At 53.3% G+C, this 20,160-nt stretch overlaps 1 protein-coding gene across 1 annotated transcript; it reads right to left on the reverse strand.

Annotated features, from left to right (window-relative positions):
* Positions 1 to 7: 7 nt before the first annotated feature.
* On the reverse strand, positions 8 to 19,849 carry STRIP2 (striatin interacting protein 2). Its single transcript, XM_048302129.1, has 21 exons — positions 19,700 to 19,849; positions 18,034 to 18,103; positions 16,986 to 17,060; positions 16,761 to 16,895; positions 16,455 to 16,575; positions 15,753 to 15,821; positions 15,560 to 15,666; positions 15,316 to 15,443; positions 14,799 to 15,017; positions 13,397 to 13,620; positions 12,048 to 12,113; positions 11,309 to 11,372; positions 10,610 to 10,681; positions 10,410 to 10,484; positions 9,814 to 9,911; positions 9,182 to 9,308; positions 7,350 to 7,450; positions 5,866 to 5,932; positions 2,694 to 2,798; positions 2,111 to 2,315; positions 8 to 1,492 (listed from the first exon to the last, which is right to left on the reverse strand). The coding sequence occupies exons 1-21, from the start codon at positions 19,847 to 19,849 to the stop codon at positions 1,242 to 1,244; spliced, it is 2,529 nt and encodes an 842-aa protein (XP_048158086.1). The 3' UTR covers positions 8 to 1,241.
* Positions 19,850 to 20,160: the final 311 nt, after the last annotated feature.

Consider the following 20,160-nt stretch of genomic DNA (forward strand, 5'->3'; position numbering starts at 1 on the left):
AGACATGTCCTTTAAAAGCTGGTTTATTTTGAACGTTCAAAAGCATATTTAAAAAGGTTTTAAAGGGTTTAATGCCATTTGCATGAATAAGGCCTTGGACAAACCCCATGAAGGAAACATTCCCGGGCTAATTAATGCTTTAAGCAATAAGCACAACTCCTGCCATAACAAACACTTGTGGATACTCAGGGCTTCCCTGCCCTATATGAACACACGATGCTTTGGCAAATGCCATCCTCATGCAACGCGGCTTTACCCAAGCGTAGTGTTTATTATTAAATTGAAGTATTGAGTTAATAAATTTATAGGAAGTTTACAGCTCAATATCCTGTTCATTCTGAAAGTTATGGACCACAGAGTCCACTCTTTTCCTCATAAATTCTTAACCAAAGCACTTTCCCTCCCCACTCTAAGACCCAGCACAAGCACGCCCCCGAACACCCAAAGATCTGTGTAAAAATCAGGTTATTTAACGTGGTATTTACTGTCTCCTCAGGGCTGGAAGAGCCAAAGAGGATCTGGAGTCCTAATGACACTCAGGGGGAGAGAAAGGGGACATCCAACCTCTACAGCTCTGAGCACTGCACAGCACAGGGATCGTTTCACTCTAAGAAACGTGGTGAGTGAAGGTGGAGGAAAGCGGAGAGGAGAAAAGGTAACGGATCGGTGACCAGGGGAACATGCAAAACCTGTCCCTGGTGGCACCAGGGCTCTGTGAGATGGGCTGTGTCACCCCAGCAGCAGCAATGCCAGCCCAGGGACAACAGGGAATGTTGTCTCCAGTGGCCAAGCCAACGTGTATTCCTGGTGGGCACCTTCCTAGGGCTGCTGGGGGGTGGCAGGGTGGTGGCAGGATTGAAGCACACCAGCAGCCAGCCAGAACTGAATATATCAAAACAAACGAGGCACAGCGTGGGGTGTTCGGGAGGGACGGAATTCCCAGCTGGGAATCCTTACACCATGCGTGAACCAAGCTACAAGACAGACCTTATCTCTGAGCTCCCTCTGGAAGCTGCTCCGTGGCCTCTGCTGAGACTTTACGGTCTCCAAAGAAGTCACAGGAAAGGGATGACCTCCAAAACGAGGTGTCTGGTAGGCACGGAGAGACTTGGTCTCTTTGGAAAGATTTAATTTTTTTTCCCAGCTGTGCTTAAACCCCCCCCAAATCCAAACCGATTTTCCTCTCTCAGCCTGTGGCACCGCCAGCCCTTACGGAGGTGGGGCAGGTGGAGGTGCGGCTGTCACTGGCAGTGCAGCAGCTCCTCCCAACGAATGGGCTGGGAAAACACCTCCCGCTCCAGCCAGAGCTCGTAGGAGTAGTGGAAGTCCTCGGGGAGCTCCAGGCGCTGGCCCAGCACGCTCTGCAGGCAGTTGTCCACCGGGGCGAACTCCGAGTCCTGGGGCTTGTCGTACCTGCGGCTGTTGAAGGCTTCGATGTTGGCCCTCAGGGTGCATTCCTCAGCCTGGAAATCCCACGGCCTTGCATCAATGTCTGCAGGGAAGGACAAGCAACACACAAATATTGTGGAAAACATCACTCCGATAAGGTTTGAGCAAAAGAAAGGCTGAAGGTTTCCCATGAATTAACCAGAGTCACTCCTAATTATTATCATTCCTAACCAAATCCCATTATGGGTGCATTTTAATTTAAGATACCCAATAGAAATGTAATTATTCCTGCTTTAAGGACTGTCTATAATTACCCAGCCCCTGCATTTTTCACGAAGACCCCACCACTTTTACTGAAAATCTCCAGACAACTGAAGCAGAGATCAAGATTTAAAACTTTTAAAACGGATGAGCTTATTATAAGCTCCTAATTCCCAAAATTGTTAAAATTTGGACATATGTAGCTATGATCAATATTGAAAAGCTGCAATCACCATGACATTATGTCATACTATACAAACACGTAACATGAAGAAAGGTATTTTTCCCAGTCTTTTCAAAGTTGGCTTTCACGAGCTCTAAATCTGATGGTGCAGAACAGTGCCTAAAAACTTGTGAAAAAAAATCCCCAATTGACAACAATTTGAGAGGTCTGAGGCCAAACCAAGCCAAGCTGATGCCAAAGCCACAGGCAGAGGGATGATCCCCGGGCAGGACTCACCGTTGCCGTAGGCCCAGTCGTCGTTCATGCGGTGCCGCACCTTCTGGTAGATGGCAGACATGGTCTTCATGTTGCTCTTCCTCCACTGCCGCCCCAGGTACTTGGTCTGGATTTTCAACAGCTTGAGCACGTAGAGCTGCATCATGGCCTGCTTCACCTTCAGAGCGCGCTTCAGGATCGGGGCTGACTTAAACACGACCAGCATCTGCCAGGAAATCAACACCAATTAATGCAGAGTGCTCAGGGCAGCCACACAAACACTGTCTGTGCTGCTTTGGGCACCAACACCTGGGCAACACGTGCCACAAGCCCCCAGAAGGGAGAACAGGAGCGTTCAACACAATCAACACCCTCTGCACGGGGCTTGAGGGTCATAGAAATAACGTCATTTGCAGAAGGAGAAGTATTTCTGCATTTAAGGCTCAGTCTGTGAAAGAAAAAAGGGAAGATGATGAAGAGCAGAAGCGCCAGCAGTTCCACAAGAAACGCTGAGCACAAGGCCGGGCTGAACCCGCTGTGTAGAGCCAGGGACGCGTTCCAGGTGAAAGCTGGCAGGTCTCTGGGGGAAGGGACATCCCCTCACCATTGTCCTCGAGTGTTTCCACTTGGTCAGCTTGTTGAGGATCCTCAGCAAGTTAATGCAGGAGAACAAATTCCTCCAGCAGAACTGGTTGTTGTCTCCAGCTTCCTGCAAGGCGAGAAGGACAAGTGTAACCCTGACCACAGCGTTCATCAGCACCGCCACAGAGATGTCCTTGGGCAGAAATCTTTATTTTTATTGTCTGCACAAGTCTTATTTCTGAGGGAGGATGAGCCGCAGAGCTGCCTCCTCACTTGGGTTATCATCAGCTGATTCTGGGGAAAACCATTCTGAAACACTCAGATTTTAACTTGCTTTTAGTTTAGAGTAAGAGCTAATAATGGGGTAAGTCACATTATTCCATCATGGGAAATATATTTTGTGGTAGATTTGTATTCCTTGTTCACAGCCAGAGACCAAATTGCAGCCTGGTGATCGCCACTGCTTTTGTTAACTATGTAAATTAATTCATGCTTAGAGCACATGTTACAGACCAGTAAAAAGAAATCACAAATCAACACAGGATGACAAATAGCAACATTTGTATCAAGAGGATGAGACTTCTCTGTAACAAAAATCCCCTCCAGCTTAAGTGCTGCTGAGACATTGTTTTAAATATTAGGTAACTGTAAACACCCCCAGCTACAGCTTGTGTAATATTGCCGCTGGCACGTTTCAGCCTTAATTCCACCACTGCAGTGACTTGCTCCGTGTTTGAACAGCTCCAAGCGCAGGAGAAATGTCCCACAAAAAACCTGTTTGGGGATTAGTGCAAAACAAGGACTGCTGAATTTATAAACCACTCACAGCCAGCTACAGCCTTCTCAACTCAGGGCAAAAACCCAACCCATTCCAGGATCTGGGCATCCTCGAGAGGAGTTTGGGAGAGCCCCTTCTGTCAGAGGGTCCAATCCAGCTTTGAAATCGCACCAGCACAACCCACAAGTGCCAAACAGGATCAAGGAATCCCTGAGGCTGGAAAAACCCTCCCAGACCACCGAGCCCAAGCTGTGCCCAATCCCCACCTTGTCCCCAGTCCAGAGCCCTGAGTGCCACCTCCAGGCCTTCCTTGGACACCTCTAGGGATGGGCACTCCAAACCTCCCCGGGCAGCCCCTGCCAATGCCTGAGAGGCATCCAGAGGTGGGATGTCACCAGAATGTCACCAGGATGTCACCGAGGGTGGTGGATGCTGCATGGTGCTTTGGGGGTCCCAAAGTGCAGTGCCCCTGCAGTGTCATGGGATGTCCAGGCTTCACCCGTGCCCTCTACACCAAGTAATTTTCCCAAAAGGCCCCAGTGGAATAAACCAAGATCTACTTCTTAGGCAGATGGATTTATTTGCCACCAATCCGATGTTGTCTCTACAGCTGCAAGTAGGGGAGGGTCTTTCCATCAGAGTTATGGAAGGAGGGAACAGGCTAAACAGACTTTAATACCCCCTTTAAGGGGCTGATTGAGCCCTTTGCAGACCCCTCTGGAGTGACAGGGGAGGAGAGAGGGCGACTGGGCAGGATTTGAAGAGCCTTTCCCACAACAGGATGGGTGAATCCCCCACGACCTCAGCCACTTGTGATTTACACCAGGTGGGGACAGCAGTTACCCCACAGGCCCCTCCTTGGGAGACAGCAGCGCTGGACTCGTCCTGGTTCTCCTTGGAATAAGCCAAACACACATCACTGTGCTCAACCCACTGAGAGCAGAATCATCTGTCGCATCCTCCAAGGAATGTGTTACGCTGGGCTGTTAAAGTCACTCATCAGAGTGGTAAAAAAACCCCTAAAACAACGCATGAAATGCTGGCTGAAGAAATATAAATATGTGCACAAACGTAGGCCTCAAGTACCAGGGTGTGTCTAATTCCTATTAAATCCTTGCTTCCCTGGGTATCCTCCTAAAGATGAACCCTTGTGGTAAGATTCAAGTTGGTTTCTGCATATTTTCTAATTAAATCGCTCTCCCTTGAGGATAACATCCATGTCAGCTGGAGGAAAGCAAAAGGTGCAACGACAGCTTGCCAACTCTCAAGACCCTACTGGGAATATTTTCCCTAAAAACGTTCTGTTTTCTCCTACAGCCTTAAAGCTGATTGTGAGGATTAGCAGGAGCCACGGAGCCCTCAGTGATGTGTCACTAGATGTCCCCATTGGTCCAGGATATGGTCGATGGAGCCTGGCAGGGCTGGACGGGGACACGCAGCCTTCAGCAGCCCATGGACCTGGGGAGAATCTTTCTCTTTGATGATTTTAACCTTTATAAACCTAAGGAAAACAACACAGGCCTAAGACTGCAGCAGCCAGGCACCCTGAGATCATCCCTGCCTGGACTGGGTTTGCTCGGGCTCCTTCTTAATGATTTAGGGTCTCCATTTCCTGTCCATTATTCCTTATTAACCCCAAAGGTTTTCCCTGCCCTGAGCCCAACCTCTTCTGCACCTGAATTATTGCAGTTATGAACCTGCCAGCATTAATATCCCATCTGCAGTCTGTATATTTACCCAGCCCATCCTGCTGGCAGTCTCCAGAATACTTAAGGTTCCTCTCCGTAGGGAATTTGGTTCATTCCTTAATCTCATAAAACAGGAGTGCTCAGAGGAGTTTAAACCTGGGAGGCAACAGCCTCTGGGTAAATCCTCTTTCAAAGCAGGAGAATCTTGTCTTGACAAAACAAAAGGAAACGACCTCAAACTGCGCCAGGGCAGGCTCAGGTTGGACACCAGGAGGAATTTCCCCATGGAAAGGGCGCTCAGGCCTTGGCAGGGGCTGCCCAGGGAGCTTTGGAGTGCCCATCCCTGCAGGTGTCCAAGGAATTCCTGGATGTGGCACTCAGTGCTCTGGGCTGGGCACAAGGTGGTGTTTGATCAAAGACTGGACTTGATGATCTTGGAGGTCATTTCCAACCTCAATGACCCTGTGATTCTCTTCTGTGAAAGGGAAAACACTAAACCCAACTATTTTTCTGGGGTGCCCAATGCCAGCAGCGCCTCTTCCCCACAGCTGACAGTGACTCAGAATAGTGATGGGAGGAACTTTCAAGTCTGGAGGGGAAAGAAAAGCCTAATTTTGGAAAGGCTGGGGGTTAGAGGAAAAGAAGGCAGATAACAGAAAACCCAAATCCTTCCTCACCCTGTCACACAGAGCAATACTGGCCACAAAAACCCTTTCTGTGCTGCTTACCAGGCTTTCTGCTGTGAGCTCGGGCAAGTCACAGACTGTGCAATGCGGATAATCCAGGACGGAGATGCTGCGGAAAACGGGCAAGAAGGGGCTCGTTAGCAACCAATTAACATGAGAGCAATTTTTCAAGATGATCTATGTGCTCATGCCCAGGAATCTGCCACGTTTCCCTGCTCTGTGCCTGGATATGCAACAAGTAATTTGGGTGGGGAACGATCCCAACTCCAGCACGTGAAGCAGCTGCGCCGACGGGTCTCCCTCCAGCATTTCCGACGGCACAGACAGCGTCCAAATGGGATCCCAGCCTCAGCACTGCCTCACCCCTCAGCTTAATGGAGCACGTCGATGCCTCTTGGCTCCAAAAGCGCATCCTGAGTGCATTAATAAGGACTCGAAGGATTTGGATCCATTAAGGCAGGACAGATGAGTTATTCATATGCATATTTTAAAAGGGGAAAAAAGTAAACAAAATAGATCTGAGGTTCAAAGGGAGGCATCTGATTGCCAGCAAGAAAATTCATAGTGAGTGAAAACTAAGAGTATCAGGTCTTTCAAAGGCCTCCAGGCCTATGGACTTGGTAAAAGCAATTAGTTAAAAACCCCCAAAACTGGAATTTACACCTCCCTGGCTCAGAGCATCCAGCTGCACATCCCACCTCACTCACAGGAAACCTTCATCCCAGAGCAGAGGAGGGAGCGGAGTGCTTCTGGGATACATTTTCTCCTCACTTAAAGCACAGGACCAAAAGTGGAAATATTTATAGCATAAGAATCAACATTTTACTTCCTATTTTTCCATGCGTGCCTCCTCACACAGACACAACCATGCCGTGCAGGAGACAGACCAGCCTACACTCGCAGATGAAGAACAACAAAAAGAGCATCAAAAAGGAAAAAAAAAAAGGATCTTTTTAGCATTCCAACATCCCTGTGGAACTCCTCTCCAACCAGGGAAATCCTGCCCTGGTGAGCTGTGAAAGTGTTGTGCTCTCTCAGTTCTTTGATCCATGGTGGTCCAGCCAGTCCCCTACTCAAAACCAGGCTGGTGCCTCTCTCGGATCAGCAGTAAAAGGCAGCGACAGCTGTGGAAAACCTGAAGGAGTCAGGAAAGCTGAATTACAGCTATAAAATGTGGGGAAGACCTGGAAGATCCTACCCCATCTGGCCTTGTTGAAGCTGTGGCCCAGAGATGTCTGGTAGCACTGGATTTCTCTCCAGGAGTGCATGTGAAGATGAAAACTATTTTATTTTAAAGATGAAGCCTCTTTTATTTCAGTACTATTTTAGCAACGCAGTCAGAGATTGGAAACACAGCTTCCAGTCATCCTCATCATGCCAGAGGAATGTGCTCCCTCCAGCATATTCCTGTAGTGGAGAGGACACCCCAAAGCCGTGTGAGGTCACCTGGGCCCCCCAGGACATCGGGTCCCTCATGCGCAGCCTCGCTGCCCCATCACCTCTCTCTCCCCCAGAAGTGGCTGTACCTGTTTTTGGCAGTGATGTAAGACATGATGTTCTGGTTGAAGAACTTGAGGATCAGCGGGATGCAGTTGGCAAACACCAGGTGTTGGGACACGTACTCAAACTGGGGAAGAGAAGGGAAATGGGTCAGCATTAGCTGGGACAGCTGGGAGCACCACCTGGGAATGGAAACCTGTTTGCAGCCTAAAGCAAAGCACTCGTCGTGGTTTGCCCCAGACGCCTCACAGACCATTTTCTCCCTGCAGAAGTTTGCTATGGAAGGTTTGTGTCATACACAGCAGCTGGAAAATTCCGTTTGCCATAGAGAGGACACGCAAACTTCATGGCAGTGCCTTAGGAATAGCTGCACCTCATGGCTGCAGCGTGGCTTTTCAAAATTAAATCTGTGGCAAAGCAGTGTACGGGGAAGAGGGAAGGAGTTGTAGCTATTACATGAGAAAACACAATAATTCCTATTGCTCTCACACACTAATCCCAGTTCCCTTTGAAATTTTGACTGAAATAATATCCTTATTTTCCTACTTGCTTTTAATTTCTCTCTCCCTCGAAGCATTAAATGGTCTTCAAGGCCCCTTCTAACCCAAACCATTCTACAGTTCAATAATACACCAAATCTCTCCTGTTCTCTAAAGATACTAACTGCAGCAAAACCCATTCCTGTCCCATGCTGCCCTGCCATGCCTCTCCGTCAACATCTCCAATTTGAGAGGGAAGGAACAGTTTGTTCTCATCTCAGCCTGGTGCCAGCTGTCGACATTGGCACACCACAGATGACACAACACCACCACGGATGACACAGCACCGCCGGGATGAGCCGGTGAGTAATCGACCCTTCCAACCCAAACCATTCCGTGATTCAGTGATTCCTTCATTTCAGACCTGCTGGAGCTTTCTCAGTCTCCCTGAGACCATCTTTGTCACCGAAAGAACAAAATCACCCAAATCAGACACACAAAGGCAGAATCAGGGGCACAAAGCCCCACAGCTTTCTCCAGGCTTAGCACCAGGCTGCAGTGGCCCTCCTGCCTGGGGGGAAGAAAGGAGAGGAGCCACTTTGAAGTGAGAAAAATTAATGAAGGGACATGGGGAAGACCCAGAACAAATGTAGGATTGTAAAAATGTGGGAGGTGGTTTCATTTTATCCAATCCAATATGTGGATTTATATTTATCCTCAGTTAAATATCAGTGGGTTTTGTAACACAGAGGGATTTGTAGCACGCTGAAAGCTTTAATAGAAAAAATTAGAAAACACTAATTGTTTGACTTGCAGAAGGAATGGAGAATTGGGCCACAGCTCATATTGGTCCTTGGTTTTTTTTAACCAAGGAAAGCCCTGGAGTGGGCGCAGTTTGATTGGTGCCATGCAGATGGAACAAAAATCACATTGGGAACAAAAATCAGATTGCAACTATGACCCAGATCTCCTGCCTCTGTAGAAACTGGAGCCCCAGGAACTTGATCCTGCCAAAACCAGATTAGGTTACCTCGTGAGGTCCTTCCCAGCACTATTTCTGGGCATTGGAGATGACAGAGAGCAAAAGAGAGTCTTGCCTAACCCCCAGCATCTTCCCCCTTCTGCCAGGGAGGCTCGTGCTATCTCCTAAATTTAACCTGAATGGATATTCCCAGAAGTCTAAAAGCTCCTACCATGTGAGTAGAAATGAAGTTGTCAAAGCACAGCAGGGTTATCCCAACCCGAGTGACCCTGTACAAATCCTGCAGCTATGGAAATGTGACTACAGCTCCTTATGGAAACTCTTCCTGGAAGTCTTCATCAGGACACACCACCTTCAAGCCCAGCTTGGCAATGGCCATCCCCTCCTCTAGGCCCACCTGGTAGATGTGGTTCAGCTTGAAGTGCTTGAGGAGCAGCAGCAGCAGAGCCGAGATGCTCTTCACGATGATCTCTTTGTGTCTGTTCACGTCGATGCCCAGTTTCATGCTCTGCAGAACGGTGATGCTGCCATGGAGGGAGAAACAGCACCGAGCAGGGAGGTCAAAGGGACTGAGGAGCTCCTGCTCATCTGGATGAGCTCTATGAAATCAAGGACCTTCACTCCCCCCAGGACTCCCATTTCCATCCATCCTACCTGGTGATGCCAAAATGCATTAAAAAAGCAGGAAAAAAAAAGGGGATTGCTCTCCACCAGGAATCCTGGCGGAGCGGTAGCAAGGACACCTCCCATATGCAGACATATCTTTATGATTTGGGTCAATCAGCAGGATTTTATCATTGGTGTCACTTAGCTTGGAGTGGCTGCCCACTGCGCTCAAATCATCGCACTCCTGAAAAAGCAGCATCACTTCCTTGGCTTTGACAGCTCTGCCCTGGTGGCAAAGCAATTTACACCGACCCAAACAGATATCCCAAACCTGGAAACCCCCAAACCTATCAGCTCTCCTGCTTGGTCCAAGACGTCATGGCAAGGCTGGGATGGCCGGTGGCCACCTGGTAAGGGACTTACGGCATCTCTTCGGGCAACACATCTGCCAGGATGTTGATGGAGTCGGTCTTGGCCTTGGAGGTGGGTGCGGCAGCCAGGAGGATCTTCAGCAAAGCGATCTGCAGGAGAGGGCAGGTGTGGGGGGGATGGTCCCAGGAAAGGGAATTCCTTCCTTCTCCTTCACTTGCTGAAACTGGACAACACCAGGCCAACCCTACAGGGTTTCACCAGACCACACCCAACCTCTCCTTTTATCCCCTGACAGACAGGACAAGTGCGGGGTGCTTGGCAGCTCTTAACTTAAGGCATCACATGTGCCTGAGCTCTGGTAGTGTGGATAAAACAACACAAGGGACACCTCGAGTTGGAATTCACTTAAATCTGTTTGTCTCTCCCTACAGACAGAGCCCATATTACCCAATCAGCATCTTGGAATCCTCTGAATCCCTCCTCTTGGACTGTACTTTTCCTCCCGACTTTGGTGTGGATTCCCACCAAAATCTCACCATCCAGGTCCTGACCACACCCCTGCCATCCTGTGCTGAGCTCTGCAGCTCCCAGACCAGCACCATTCCCTACTCAAAAGCTCTTCCTTCCTTTAAGGAACGCGGGCTTACCATGTACTGGGGGAGGTTGTACAACATTGCTCGATACAAGACCTCACAAGGGGTTTCTTGGACTTCCTCCTCCCCCTAGAGCAGAGAAGCGTTAGAAACAAGGGAAAATGAAGTAAAAATAAGAATGCACGGATTGACACAACACACTGGAAACCTCCCATCTTCTCTCTGGTGATGGGGTGAAGAAACTTCCTTCCTACCAGAGACATGGGGCACTTCTCCAGCTCCTCCTCGTTCTTGATCTGGACATCCGAGATGGAAACGTACTTGTGCTGGTAAAACACAGAGACAGAGGCAGAGCAATGTCACAGCTGAGGGAGGAAACACAGCCAGTGATGGTCAGAGCCGCTGATTCCAGCGATATCCGAGTGAGGGGTGCAGATCCACGGGGAACTCGTCGCTGTGTGGCGTATCCCTCTGTCCCTGAAGCCCCTCACACCTCCTGCCCTTGGCTACTTCCACCTACTCCTTCTAGGAGCTCTCTGTAAGTAATTAGAGAGGGACACTCGCCTCCAAAAGACAACCCAGACCTTCAATAGGGCCAGTTGGCCTCTGGAGGTGTCTCATTCCCCGTGGAGCACTGCAGGAGCCAAGGCTGGCCATGCTCCCCCCTGGGAACAGCACCGGTTTGGGAATGTGTGTCCAAACCCAGCTCTGATAGTCTGTCACCTTCAAAACACATGGCAAACACTTGGATAAAGGGAAAGTAAAAATGCTGGAGAGGCTACTTGAGGACTCTGTTTTGAATTTTTTGCCCCAGTTCCTGAAAGAAGCTCCAAAAACTTCTCCTGTGACCACCAACTAATTTTTAACTCCCTCCAGTAACTGTGTTTCAATGAGGTTGGCAGGAGGATCCATGTGGTGCACATCCCATGCCATGCATGGAGCCACCATCTCACCTGCTTCAGGGTCTTCACGCTTTCATGGATCGGCCGCGGGAGCCCTATCAGGGTTTCGGTGTCCCTGGGGAAGAGGAAGGAAGGTCAGTACTGGGAAGGACATCCATGTTCAAACATTCCCATGTCATAACAGCTAAAAGAGGGAGCCTGGAGTCTGCTGAATGCATCCCAGATGGGTCAGGAATTGGGAGAGGTGTTGGCGTGAGCTGCTGCCCTCCCACCTCCTCCCCATAATGCCTGCACGAGAGAGGAGAGACATCAGGGTGAAGAATTGGGGTGAAATCAGACTGAATTGGAACTGGGGTGAAATCAGATGAAATCAGAACTGGGGTGGAGCCAGTCTGAGCCCAGCACTGCACCTAAAAATGAATGTACCCTGCTGGGCCTGTCCCAGGATGACTCTGCACCCTCAGCTTGATTTATTCACAAACTGAATAATTTGCTGTGGATACCAAACTGTCTCAGCTGCCTCTCGCATCAAACCAGTTCCTGGTTTGGGCCAGGGGTCACTTATTCTGGGCTAGGTCTGATTTTTAATAGAAAGAGGTCCCTGGGGACCAGTGCCTCCAGGAACATGTTTTTCTAGCACTGCTTTCGTTGCTGCAGCCCCAGCAAACCCAGCACTGCATCATCCTGAGCATGCCTTGAGCTGGAAAAACCTGAGCTTTGGGGACACCTCCCACCACTTAAACCCCACTGATGGAAGCTACGGGGCAGATTTTGTGGATAAAACACTCACTGTCCCAGCGTGAATCCGATGAATTTGTTCCTGCTTGCTTCCAGGAAATGCTCGATGTCTTTCTGTCTGATGGAGCCGCGGAGAGACAAAAACAAGGAGAAGGTTGGAAAACAGCCACATACAAGATTACAGCCTCGGACTGATTTCTAGAGATCGCAGCAGCAGTGGGCAAAAGCCACCTTTGCCCTCACTGGCTGGCAGCAACGTGAACCAAACCCATTTCTATTTGCTGTGCAACTCCACGGGAACGTGCGAGTAGACGGAGAGAGGTTTTCTACAACCAGAACCTTTGTATCCACCTCCTGTGCTCCTCACACGCCTCTCTGAGGAGCATCTGCTCACTCTGAGAGAACAAATGTCGTCTCCACGGTCTGTCAGAGCACATGCTGCTCCGAGAGCAAGCTGACATCTTGTCCACGTTGGGCATCTTTCATGGGAACTGCTCGGGATCTCTGCACTACGAGCAGGACACGAGCTGTGAGCCAAGGCTCTCCTGGACAGAAAGAAATCCAGCTGGATTTCCAGCCAGCAGCCAAGGAAAGCAACAACATTTGACTTCGAAGCTGAGAGTGCTAAGTGACGTGGAGCACCACACGTGGAGATCCATGTGGGAAACCAATTCCTGCTGTGTCCCTGCCAGGAATGCTCTGGACAGACCGAATTAACCCTGTCACTGCTCCTACCTCAAAAAGATCTATTTGCTCGATTTGTTGGAAAGATGCTGGAATAAATCCAGGCTTGGGATAAACAGCAAAAACCCTCACATGGATCAAAGGGAAAGGGGCAGAGCTTTTCACCCTCTAATCCTAATCATTCCCTCATATCACGTGTAGATAACTGGTCTTAGGAAGGAAAGGCACCAGCTCCTTTACCATTAGATGTTTCTCTCCACCACTCAAGAAGGCTTCACCTGGCAGCACAGGGGTCCTGCTCACCAAACAAGATGTCATTAACCAGCTCCCCAGATGATTAGTCAGGCATTTTGTGCTACCAAGATCCACTGGGGTCTGGTTGGGAAAGCTGACCCTGCTCCCGCAGCACCCCAGCACAGCCTCCTTCCCAGTACAACCTGGGATACCCTAAACTGGATTGCCACTTATGGGCCAGTAATTTGGACTGCCAGCTTATTGGCTTGGACTGGGTTTAGCTGAGCTCTTCCCCAGGATTTACACACCAAACATGGCAAGTGGCCAATCCAGAAAGGACCAACCCTGACAAAATGAGAAGTGGAGTCACTTCAGTTCAACCTGCCAGAGGCCAAAAAACTTCCCAATGCTTCCCAAAAAACTGCAGTGAACTCCAGGACAGGTAGGGCTGGGGAGGATGGCAGTGACAGCAGGTGGCTTTACCTGACTTTGGGGGCCCAGGGGAGCCCCTTGGGGAAGGACACCCTCTCGATGGGCAGGCGCTGAGCTGGCATTGCGGGGATGATCGCGTCCCGCTCCATCAGGTCCAGCTCCCCCTCGATCCCGCTGTCCACGTCATCGTTCTCCTCTTCATCAACTCCTCCTTCATCGTTCTTGAAGGGATCTCTCTCGTTGTAGATGTCCAAACTGTCTTGCTTCATCAGGGGCTGCAGCAGAAGGGGATGGAAAATTCAAGTCACTTCAAGGATTTTGTTTCCCTCCCAGGTGCTGGCACCAGATCTCTCCATCCTGAAAGGATCAAGCTCTCAGATGTTCCTCAGGTATGGATTTCCCTCCTAGCTGTTGCCACCAACGCCTGCACAAGAATACCTCCTTCTGTACCTCTAACCTTGCTGCTCTAGGAGGTGTGACCCCATTTTCCACCTTAACTTTTGGGGCTTCCATCCGATGTCTCCTCCTTAGCAAAAGGCATTTTCATGCCCAGACCATAACACAGCAACTCCAACAGCGGAGCTAAAAAAAGAACTTGCTGTGAGCAGTTTGCTCCCTGGTGCTTATCAGGCCTTTGCCATAAGGTCAGGCTGTCCTCTGGCTTCCTCTGGATCAAACACCCCATGGGGCTGATCTGTTGCAACTGAAATTGGTGGATGAAAAACTGGACATGTTCTGACCACGTGTAATGAGAGCCCAAAAACCCCCCAGTCCTGGGCTGATCCCAGCGTGGGCAGCAGGGGAGGGGGGAATCTGCCCCTGTGCCCCCTCAGGTGAGACCCCACCTGCAGAGCTGCCCCAGCCCTGGGGACACAGCAGCAGGACCTGGAGCTGCTGGAGAGAGTCCAGGGAAGGCCAGAGAGATGCTTCAAAGGCTCCCTTCTGCTCTGGAGCCAGGCTGGGAGAGCTGGGAATGTTCCCCTGGAGAGGAGAAGGATCCAGGGAGAGCTGAGAGCCCCTTGCAGGGCCTAAAGGGGCTCCAGGAGAGCTGCAGAGGGACTGGGGCCAAGGCATGGAGGGCCAGGAGCCAGGGAATGGCTTCCCAGTGCCAGAGGGCAGGGCTGGATGGGAGATTGGGAATTGGGAATTGCTGGCTGGGAGGGTGGGCAGGGGCTGGAATGGAATTCCCAGAGCAGCTGGGGCTGCCCCTGGATCCCTGGCAGTGTCCAAGGCCAGGTTGGGTGGAGCTCTGAGAAACCTGATCTAGTGGAAGGTGTCATTTGGAACCAGATGTTCTTTAAGGTCCCTTCCAACCCAAACCATTCAGGGACCCCCTAAAACTGGCAAACACAGGAGAACTTACGGGGAAAAGGGAACCATAACCATGAGCACCCCTGGCTCCTTGGGACGGTGCCTGTTGGAAAACCACCCTGGCCCAGGAGGAGGCTCTCACCCTGCGGCTGCGGTGGCCCCGCTTCTGCTGCTGCTGCTGCTGCTGCTGCTGCTGCTGCTGCTGCTGCTGCTCCATGAGCTCGATGGCGTAGGTGGGCGGGGAGGCTGCGCGCATCCCCCGCACCACCTGGATGCTGTCCTCGGGCAGGGGCGGCAGCCCCAGCTCCTCCCGCCGCCGCACCTTCATGGCCTGCAGCGCCTCGAACCCGCCCAGCGTGAGCTAGGACAGAGAGAGAGGGGAGAGCACGGAGCACACGGCCCTCCTGGGCAGCTCTCAGGGGAGCAGCAGCTGGAGGCCATTGCAGTGGAGTGTTGAGGGTGAAGACACCACGGCAGTTGTTAATTCTCCATATTTCTCCCCCATCCCACATCCTCGGCCCACGCTCATCCCAGAAGGAACCGTTTGCCTTGCGTTTAATAACGCTGTTGTGGTTGGGTTGAATGGTGGGGAACATCCAGGCTGCGGCAGCACCGTTCCAGAATAAAAGTTTCTGGAGAAAGGAAGGGTTTGCACTCACCAGGAGCACCTTCCAGAGCAGGAGCAGGACTTTCTTCATGGGGAAGTGTGGAGCGTGGCCGCTGCAGAATTTGGTCACCATGGTGAAGAGCAGCAGAGCAAACGGCTCCTCAGTGTGCACAGGGAAACCTGGCAGAGAAGGGACCAGGACCGGGGTCAGAGCCCATCTCCCATCCCTGAGCTCTCCCCGCTGGTCCAGCATGACAAAGGGACATCAGTAGGTCACAATGAACTTCAGGGCTCACTCAGCTCCATCCTGAAGGTCTCCCGGCAGGTTTTCCACTCGGGGGGATCCGTCTCCTGCTCCACACGGATGTTCTCCACCATCAGGTACATGACACTGAGCAGGACCCTGCCGGGACAGCAGGGCAGGCAGGTGGTGAGGCCACTCTGTCCCCAGAGGTTGTCCCACACCTGCTCCCAGCACCAAGGGGGTACCTGAGCTCCGTGCTGTCGGCCAGGGAGATGGCCGGCTTCCGCAGGGCGCTGCTGCAGGCCTGGCTGTTCCTGCAGGGAAGGGGATGAGCTCAGCACCAGCCCCCTCATCCTCACCCCCAGCCAACATCTGCAGTGCTGGGAATGCCACACCAGGGATGTGACATGGCTGTGACACCTCCCAAGGAGGAGGAGGGAGAAGAAAGAAGAGGGCAAGGAGGACGGGGAGAAAGAAGATGAAGAAGAGGAGGGTGAGGAGGATGGGGTGAAAGAAGGTGAAGAGCAGGAGGGCGAGGAGGATGAGGACAAAAGGGTGAGGAAGATAGGGAGAAGGAAGATGAAAAGGAGGAGGGTGAGGAGGATGTGGAGGAAGATGAAGAGGAGGAGGAGGAGGAGGATGAGGAGAAAGAAGATGAAAAGGAGGAAGGTGAGAGGGTGAGGAAAAAGGGGAGGTAGAAGAGAAAGGTGAGGAGGATGGAAGAAGAAGGTGAGGAAAGTAGGGAGGAAGAAAATGAAGAGGAGGAGAGCAAATTGAATGGAAGAAGAGAAGAAGGAGCGAAAGTAGATTGTAGAATCACAGAACCATTTAGGTTGGAAAAGACCTCCAAGGTCATCGAGTCCATGAAGGGGAGGGTGAGGAGAAAGAATGAGGTGAAGAAGAGGACAAAGAGGGAGAGGTGGGCAAGGGCAGTGCAGTCCTCTCACTCAATCTCCATGTTGAGGAGCTCCAGGAAGGCGGAGAAGGTTCCCAGCTGGTACAGGAGGAAGCTGTTGTGCCGAGACCAGTGCAAGACATCACCTTCATTATCACAGTCCCCAAAGACACCTGTAGAGGCCCCACAGAGAAACTCTGGTGAGGGAGGATCTGCCTTTGAACCTTGGAGTCCACAGGACCACCCCAGGAAGGAGCTTCACTGCACCAGCCTGGCACAAGCCTGGGAAAGGCTTCTCCCAAGCCCCCACAGCAGCGGATCCGCGGCCACATCCGGACATGGGGGATGTGGTCCTTACCCTGTGCCAGGTACAGGATGGCCCGTGCTACTCTGAGCCTCTTGTCCCTGTTGACCACCTCCAGCCCATCCAGCAGGCGCATGACGTAGGCCTTCTGCTGAGCCGCGTCCAGCTCCAGCCACCTCCTGCCTGGCACTGGAGAAGGGACATGATGTCCAGCTGGGTGCTTCCCCAGGGATCCCACTCCTGCCCCAAGCCCCGGGGTGCTGAGCTCAGAGCTGGTACCTTGAGTGTGAAAATCCTCCTCGAAGCATCTCCTGTTGTGGCTCAGCTCGGGCTCCTCGGTGTAGCTGTACAGCTCTGATGGGGACAGGGATCAGCAGGGACATGGAGGGGCTTCACCCTCCTCCTCATTCCCAGATTCCTTGGGAAGCATCCCTGTGCACCCGGGGAGACACGGGACAGAGACCTGAACTGATCCCTGAGCTCTCCTGCAGCTCCAAGGGGCATTTGGGGCCACCCATCACCACCAAACTCATCACCTTCATCCCTGTGTCCTGGCTGGGCTGTTCCCACGCTCCTGCTCCAGCTGCAGTTGCAATTTCATTGGGGTTTTTGGGGGGTCATTTTAAGTCTCACTTAAGCAGTTTGGGAATGAAGGGAATGCAGGAACACCCAGGCAGGACCTGCACCGATCCCACACGAGGCAGCTCGGACATTTTGGGTCCTGCAAATAGGGGCTGGACTTGGAGGAACACGATGTTGCACCTGTTCTGTGTAATTCCTACCTGTTCCTATAGAATTCCTATAGTCCTACAGTGCTGAGCAGCACCACGGAGGACCGAAAGGATCCTGCAGGGAAGGAGGAAGGATCCCTTGCAGAGGAAATGTGCTTTTGCCGGGCCAGCTCGTGCAGCTGAGATACACAGAGCTAAAAATAACCCCTTTTTCTCCGGACACGCTCGGCACCGCGGGGTTACGGAGCAGAAGCAGCTGGAGCCACTGCACAGCAGGATGATAGGGGACAAGGACACGACCCGTCTGATAACGGGTGACGCCTCCAGCCTGGGCCGTGTCACCGGACACTCCGCCCTCCTGCCACCCCCGGCGCTGCGCCCCGGGTAATTCGGAGCGCGGGGTAATCCCCGTGTCCCCACGCGTCCCCTCTGCTCGTCCCCAGGGAGTGAGTGGCTCTCTAATAATAAACCCCGCTTGCTCTATTACTGCAGGGATGACACCACTCAATAACCATCCCCCATCTCGGCGGGATTTTTATTTTCCCTGCCTACCGGGCATCTATAAATAACAATGCAGCACCCAAAACCTGCTTCACCTGCCAACTCAGCGCCGTGGCCGTCGGCATCGCCGTACTCAAATTCCAGGTTGGGACAATCCACGGAGCCCTGCGGAGAGCGGGATGGGGTTAGGAGGGGGCTGGCACATCCCTGGGGATATTTTGGGATGTGGGACGGCTGCCAGTACTCGCAGCCTTTGCGCCAAAGCTCCTCCAGCCGCCGGAGCAGCGACTCGCACGGGTGGGCTGGAGCGGGGAGTCCGTGCGAGGCCACTCCAAATACAGTGGAAATGTGGAAGCCGTGTGTGAAAACAGCATTTCTCAAATCCCAGGGAACGCAAAGGCAGGACGCAAAATGCCGGTGAATATTTGATGCATTTCAGGGCCCCGCACGCCCTAAAAACAAACCCCGGGGCTGGTTCAAAGGAAAAACCCCCGGGAGGATGCTGCGGATCCCTGAGCTCCGTTCTCAGCATCCCAGATCTGAGAGCTCTCGGGGCCGGGCTTTGCCTTTTCGAAGGCCGTGGCGTGGATCTCCCCCTCCTCCCCTGCGGATGAGGAACTGGAGCATGAAACTTCGCCGGAGGATTCCGGCGGGGCAGCGAGCGGGCAGCCGCAGCCCGACGACCCAACGCCGGCACCGCGCCGCGCTGCCCCGGGAAAGGGAACACATGAATGGATAATCAACGAAATTAACATAATTTCCCATTCCGAGTCTCAGCATCCCTCCTCGGCAGCCGGGCTGGAACTGATGCGCATCGTCGCGATGAATATTGATGATCTGGGAGGATGCGCGGCTCCGGGCTGACCCCGACTTGCACAGAAACGCTGGGTTCTCACCCAATTTCTGCAGCCGACGGGGCGGCTCGGGGAGTTAAAGCCTGTGAGGAATCCGGCGAAGCGCGTGCAGCTCTAATCCGCTTTGAGAGGCCGAGCCGGGGGAGCAAAGCAACCCCCAAATTCACGAGTTCGGGGCACGTCTTAGAAACCATCCCCAGAGACCCTTTTGGGGTCAGGGGGCCACTCAACCCGCAGCTCCTTGGTGGGGAAGCGAAGTCTTCCCGTCCTTTGCTCACGGGGGTCCCGCGGTGGCTTTACGGCGGCCGGGGACATCAGATCCCGGTGGGATCCTGGTGACCTGATCCCAGTCCTGCTTCCCCAGCCCAGCACCCACGAAGCCGCACGGGCGCAGCAGGGGCAGGGCGGCCCAGCGGGGTTTGGTGGTTCCCCCGTGTCCCGGGGTTATTGGGACAGGAGGGGCGGAGGGGACTGCGGCACTCGGACCTTGGTGAGGGTTGGGTAAGCGGGAGCCTGCAGAGCGGGGGGAGCCCAGCGCCCAGCTGGGTCCCCAAAACCCTGCTGGGGGCTCCGGGTGTGGGGCAAGGAGGTGCCAGTGCTGAGGCTTAGCCAGCGCCCCAGAACTCCGCAGCTGGGTCTGGGAGCGGAGCAGGGAGATGCCAGTGCCGGGGAGCGCCCCCGGGGACTCCCCGCTCCGGGCTGGGCATGGCAGGACCCCTAAAGCCACCCCCGCAGGACCCCGAAAGCCTCCAGTTTGGGGTAGGGAGCACCCCTAACACCGGGAGCTCGCCCAACCCTGGATAAGGCTCCTTCCGCAGGAACCCCAACCCCAGGCCAGGGTCCCCCCACCCCACAGGAGGTTCCGTCAGGGCCCGGGGGGTGCCGGCACCGAGCTCCGCGCTCTTACCTCGGACTCCTTCCGCTGGCTCCTGAAGAGCTCCCGGCCCTTGGGTTGTGGCTGTGGCTGGGGTTGCGGCTGGGGTGGGGGCTGTGGCTGGGGCTGTCCCGGCCGGGCCCTGCCCGGGCCCGGGGCTCCGCCGCCTCCCGCCGCCTCCATCCCGCGGCCCCGCGGCCGCCGCCGAGCACGTGGGGGCCGGGCCCCGCCCCGCCCCGCGCGCTCCCATTGGTCCGCCGGGAAAAGGGGCGGGGCCTCAGCGCACACCCCCTGCTCCCATTGGTCCGGAGCGGGGACGGGGCGGGGCTTGGGGGGGGCCGGGGGAACCCGGGGGTCCCTTGGGATGGCGGGGCTGGGAACGGGGGCTGGGGACACATGGAGGGGACGGGCTGGAGGGGGGATAGGGGGTGTCCCGGGGGTGCTGGGGGTACGGAATGCTGGGGACGGAGGGGTTATGGGGTGTCCCTGGGGTG

The sequence above is a fragment of the Corvus hawaiiensis genome, chromosome 4 (genome assembly GCF_020740725.1).
Source record: "Corvus hawaiiensis isolate bCorHaw1 chromosome 4, bCorHaw1.pri.cur, whole genome shotgun sequence".
NCBI lineage: Eukaryota > Metazoa > Chordata > Aves > Passeriformes > Corvidae > Corvus > Corvus hawaiiensis.

Excerpts from the sequence above, each read along its gene's own strand:
- STRIP2 (XM_048302129.1), bottom strand. The coding sequence starts at position 19,849 with ATGGAGGCGGCGGGAGGCGGCGGAGCCCCGGGCCCGGGCAGGGCCCGG. Across the intron at positions 12,114-13,396 it reads CCCTGGGCCCCCAAAGTCAG|ACAGAAAGACATCGAGCATT; the intron begins GTAAAGCCACCT and ends CGGCTCCATCAG. Across the intron at positions 9,912-10,409 it reads ACAACCTCCCCCAGTACATG|ATCGCTTTGCTGAAGATCCT; the intron begins GTAAGCCCGCGT and ends CCTCTCCTGCAG.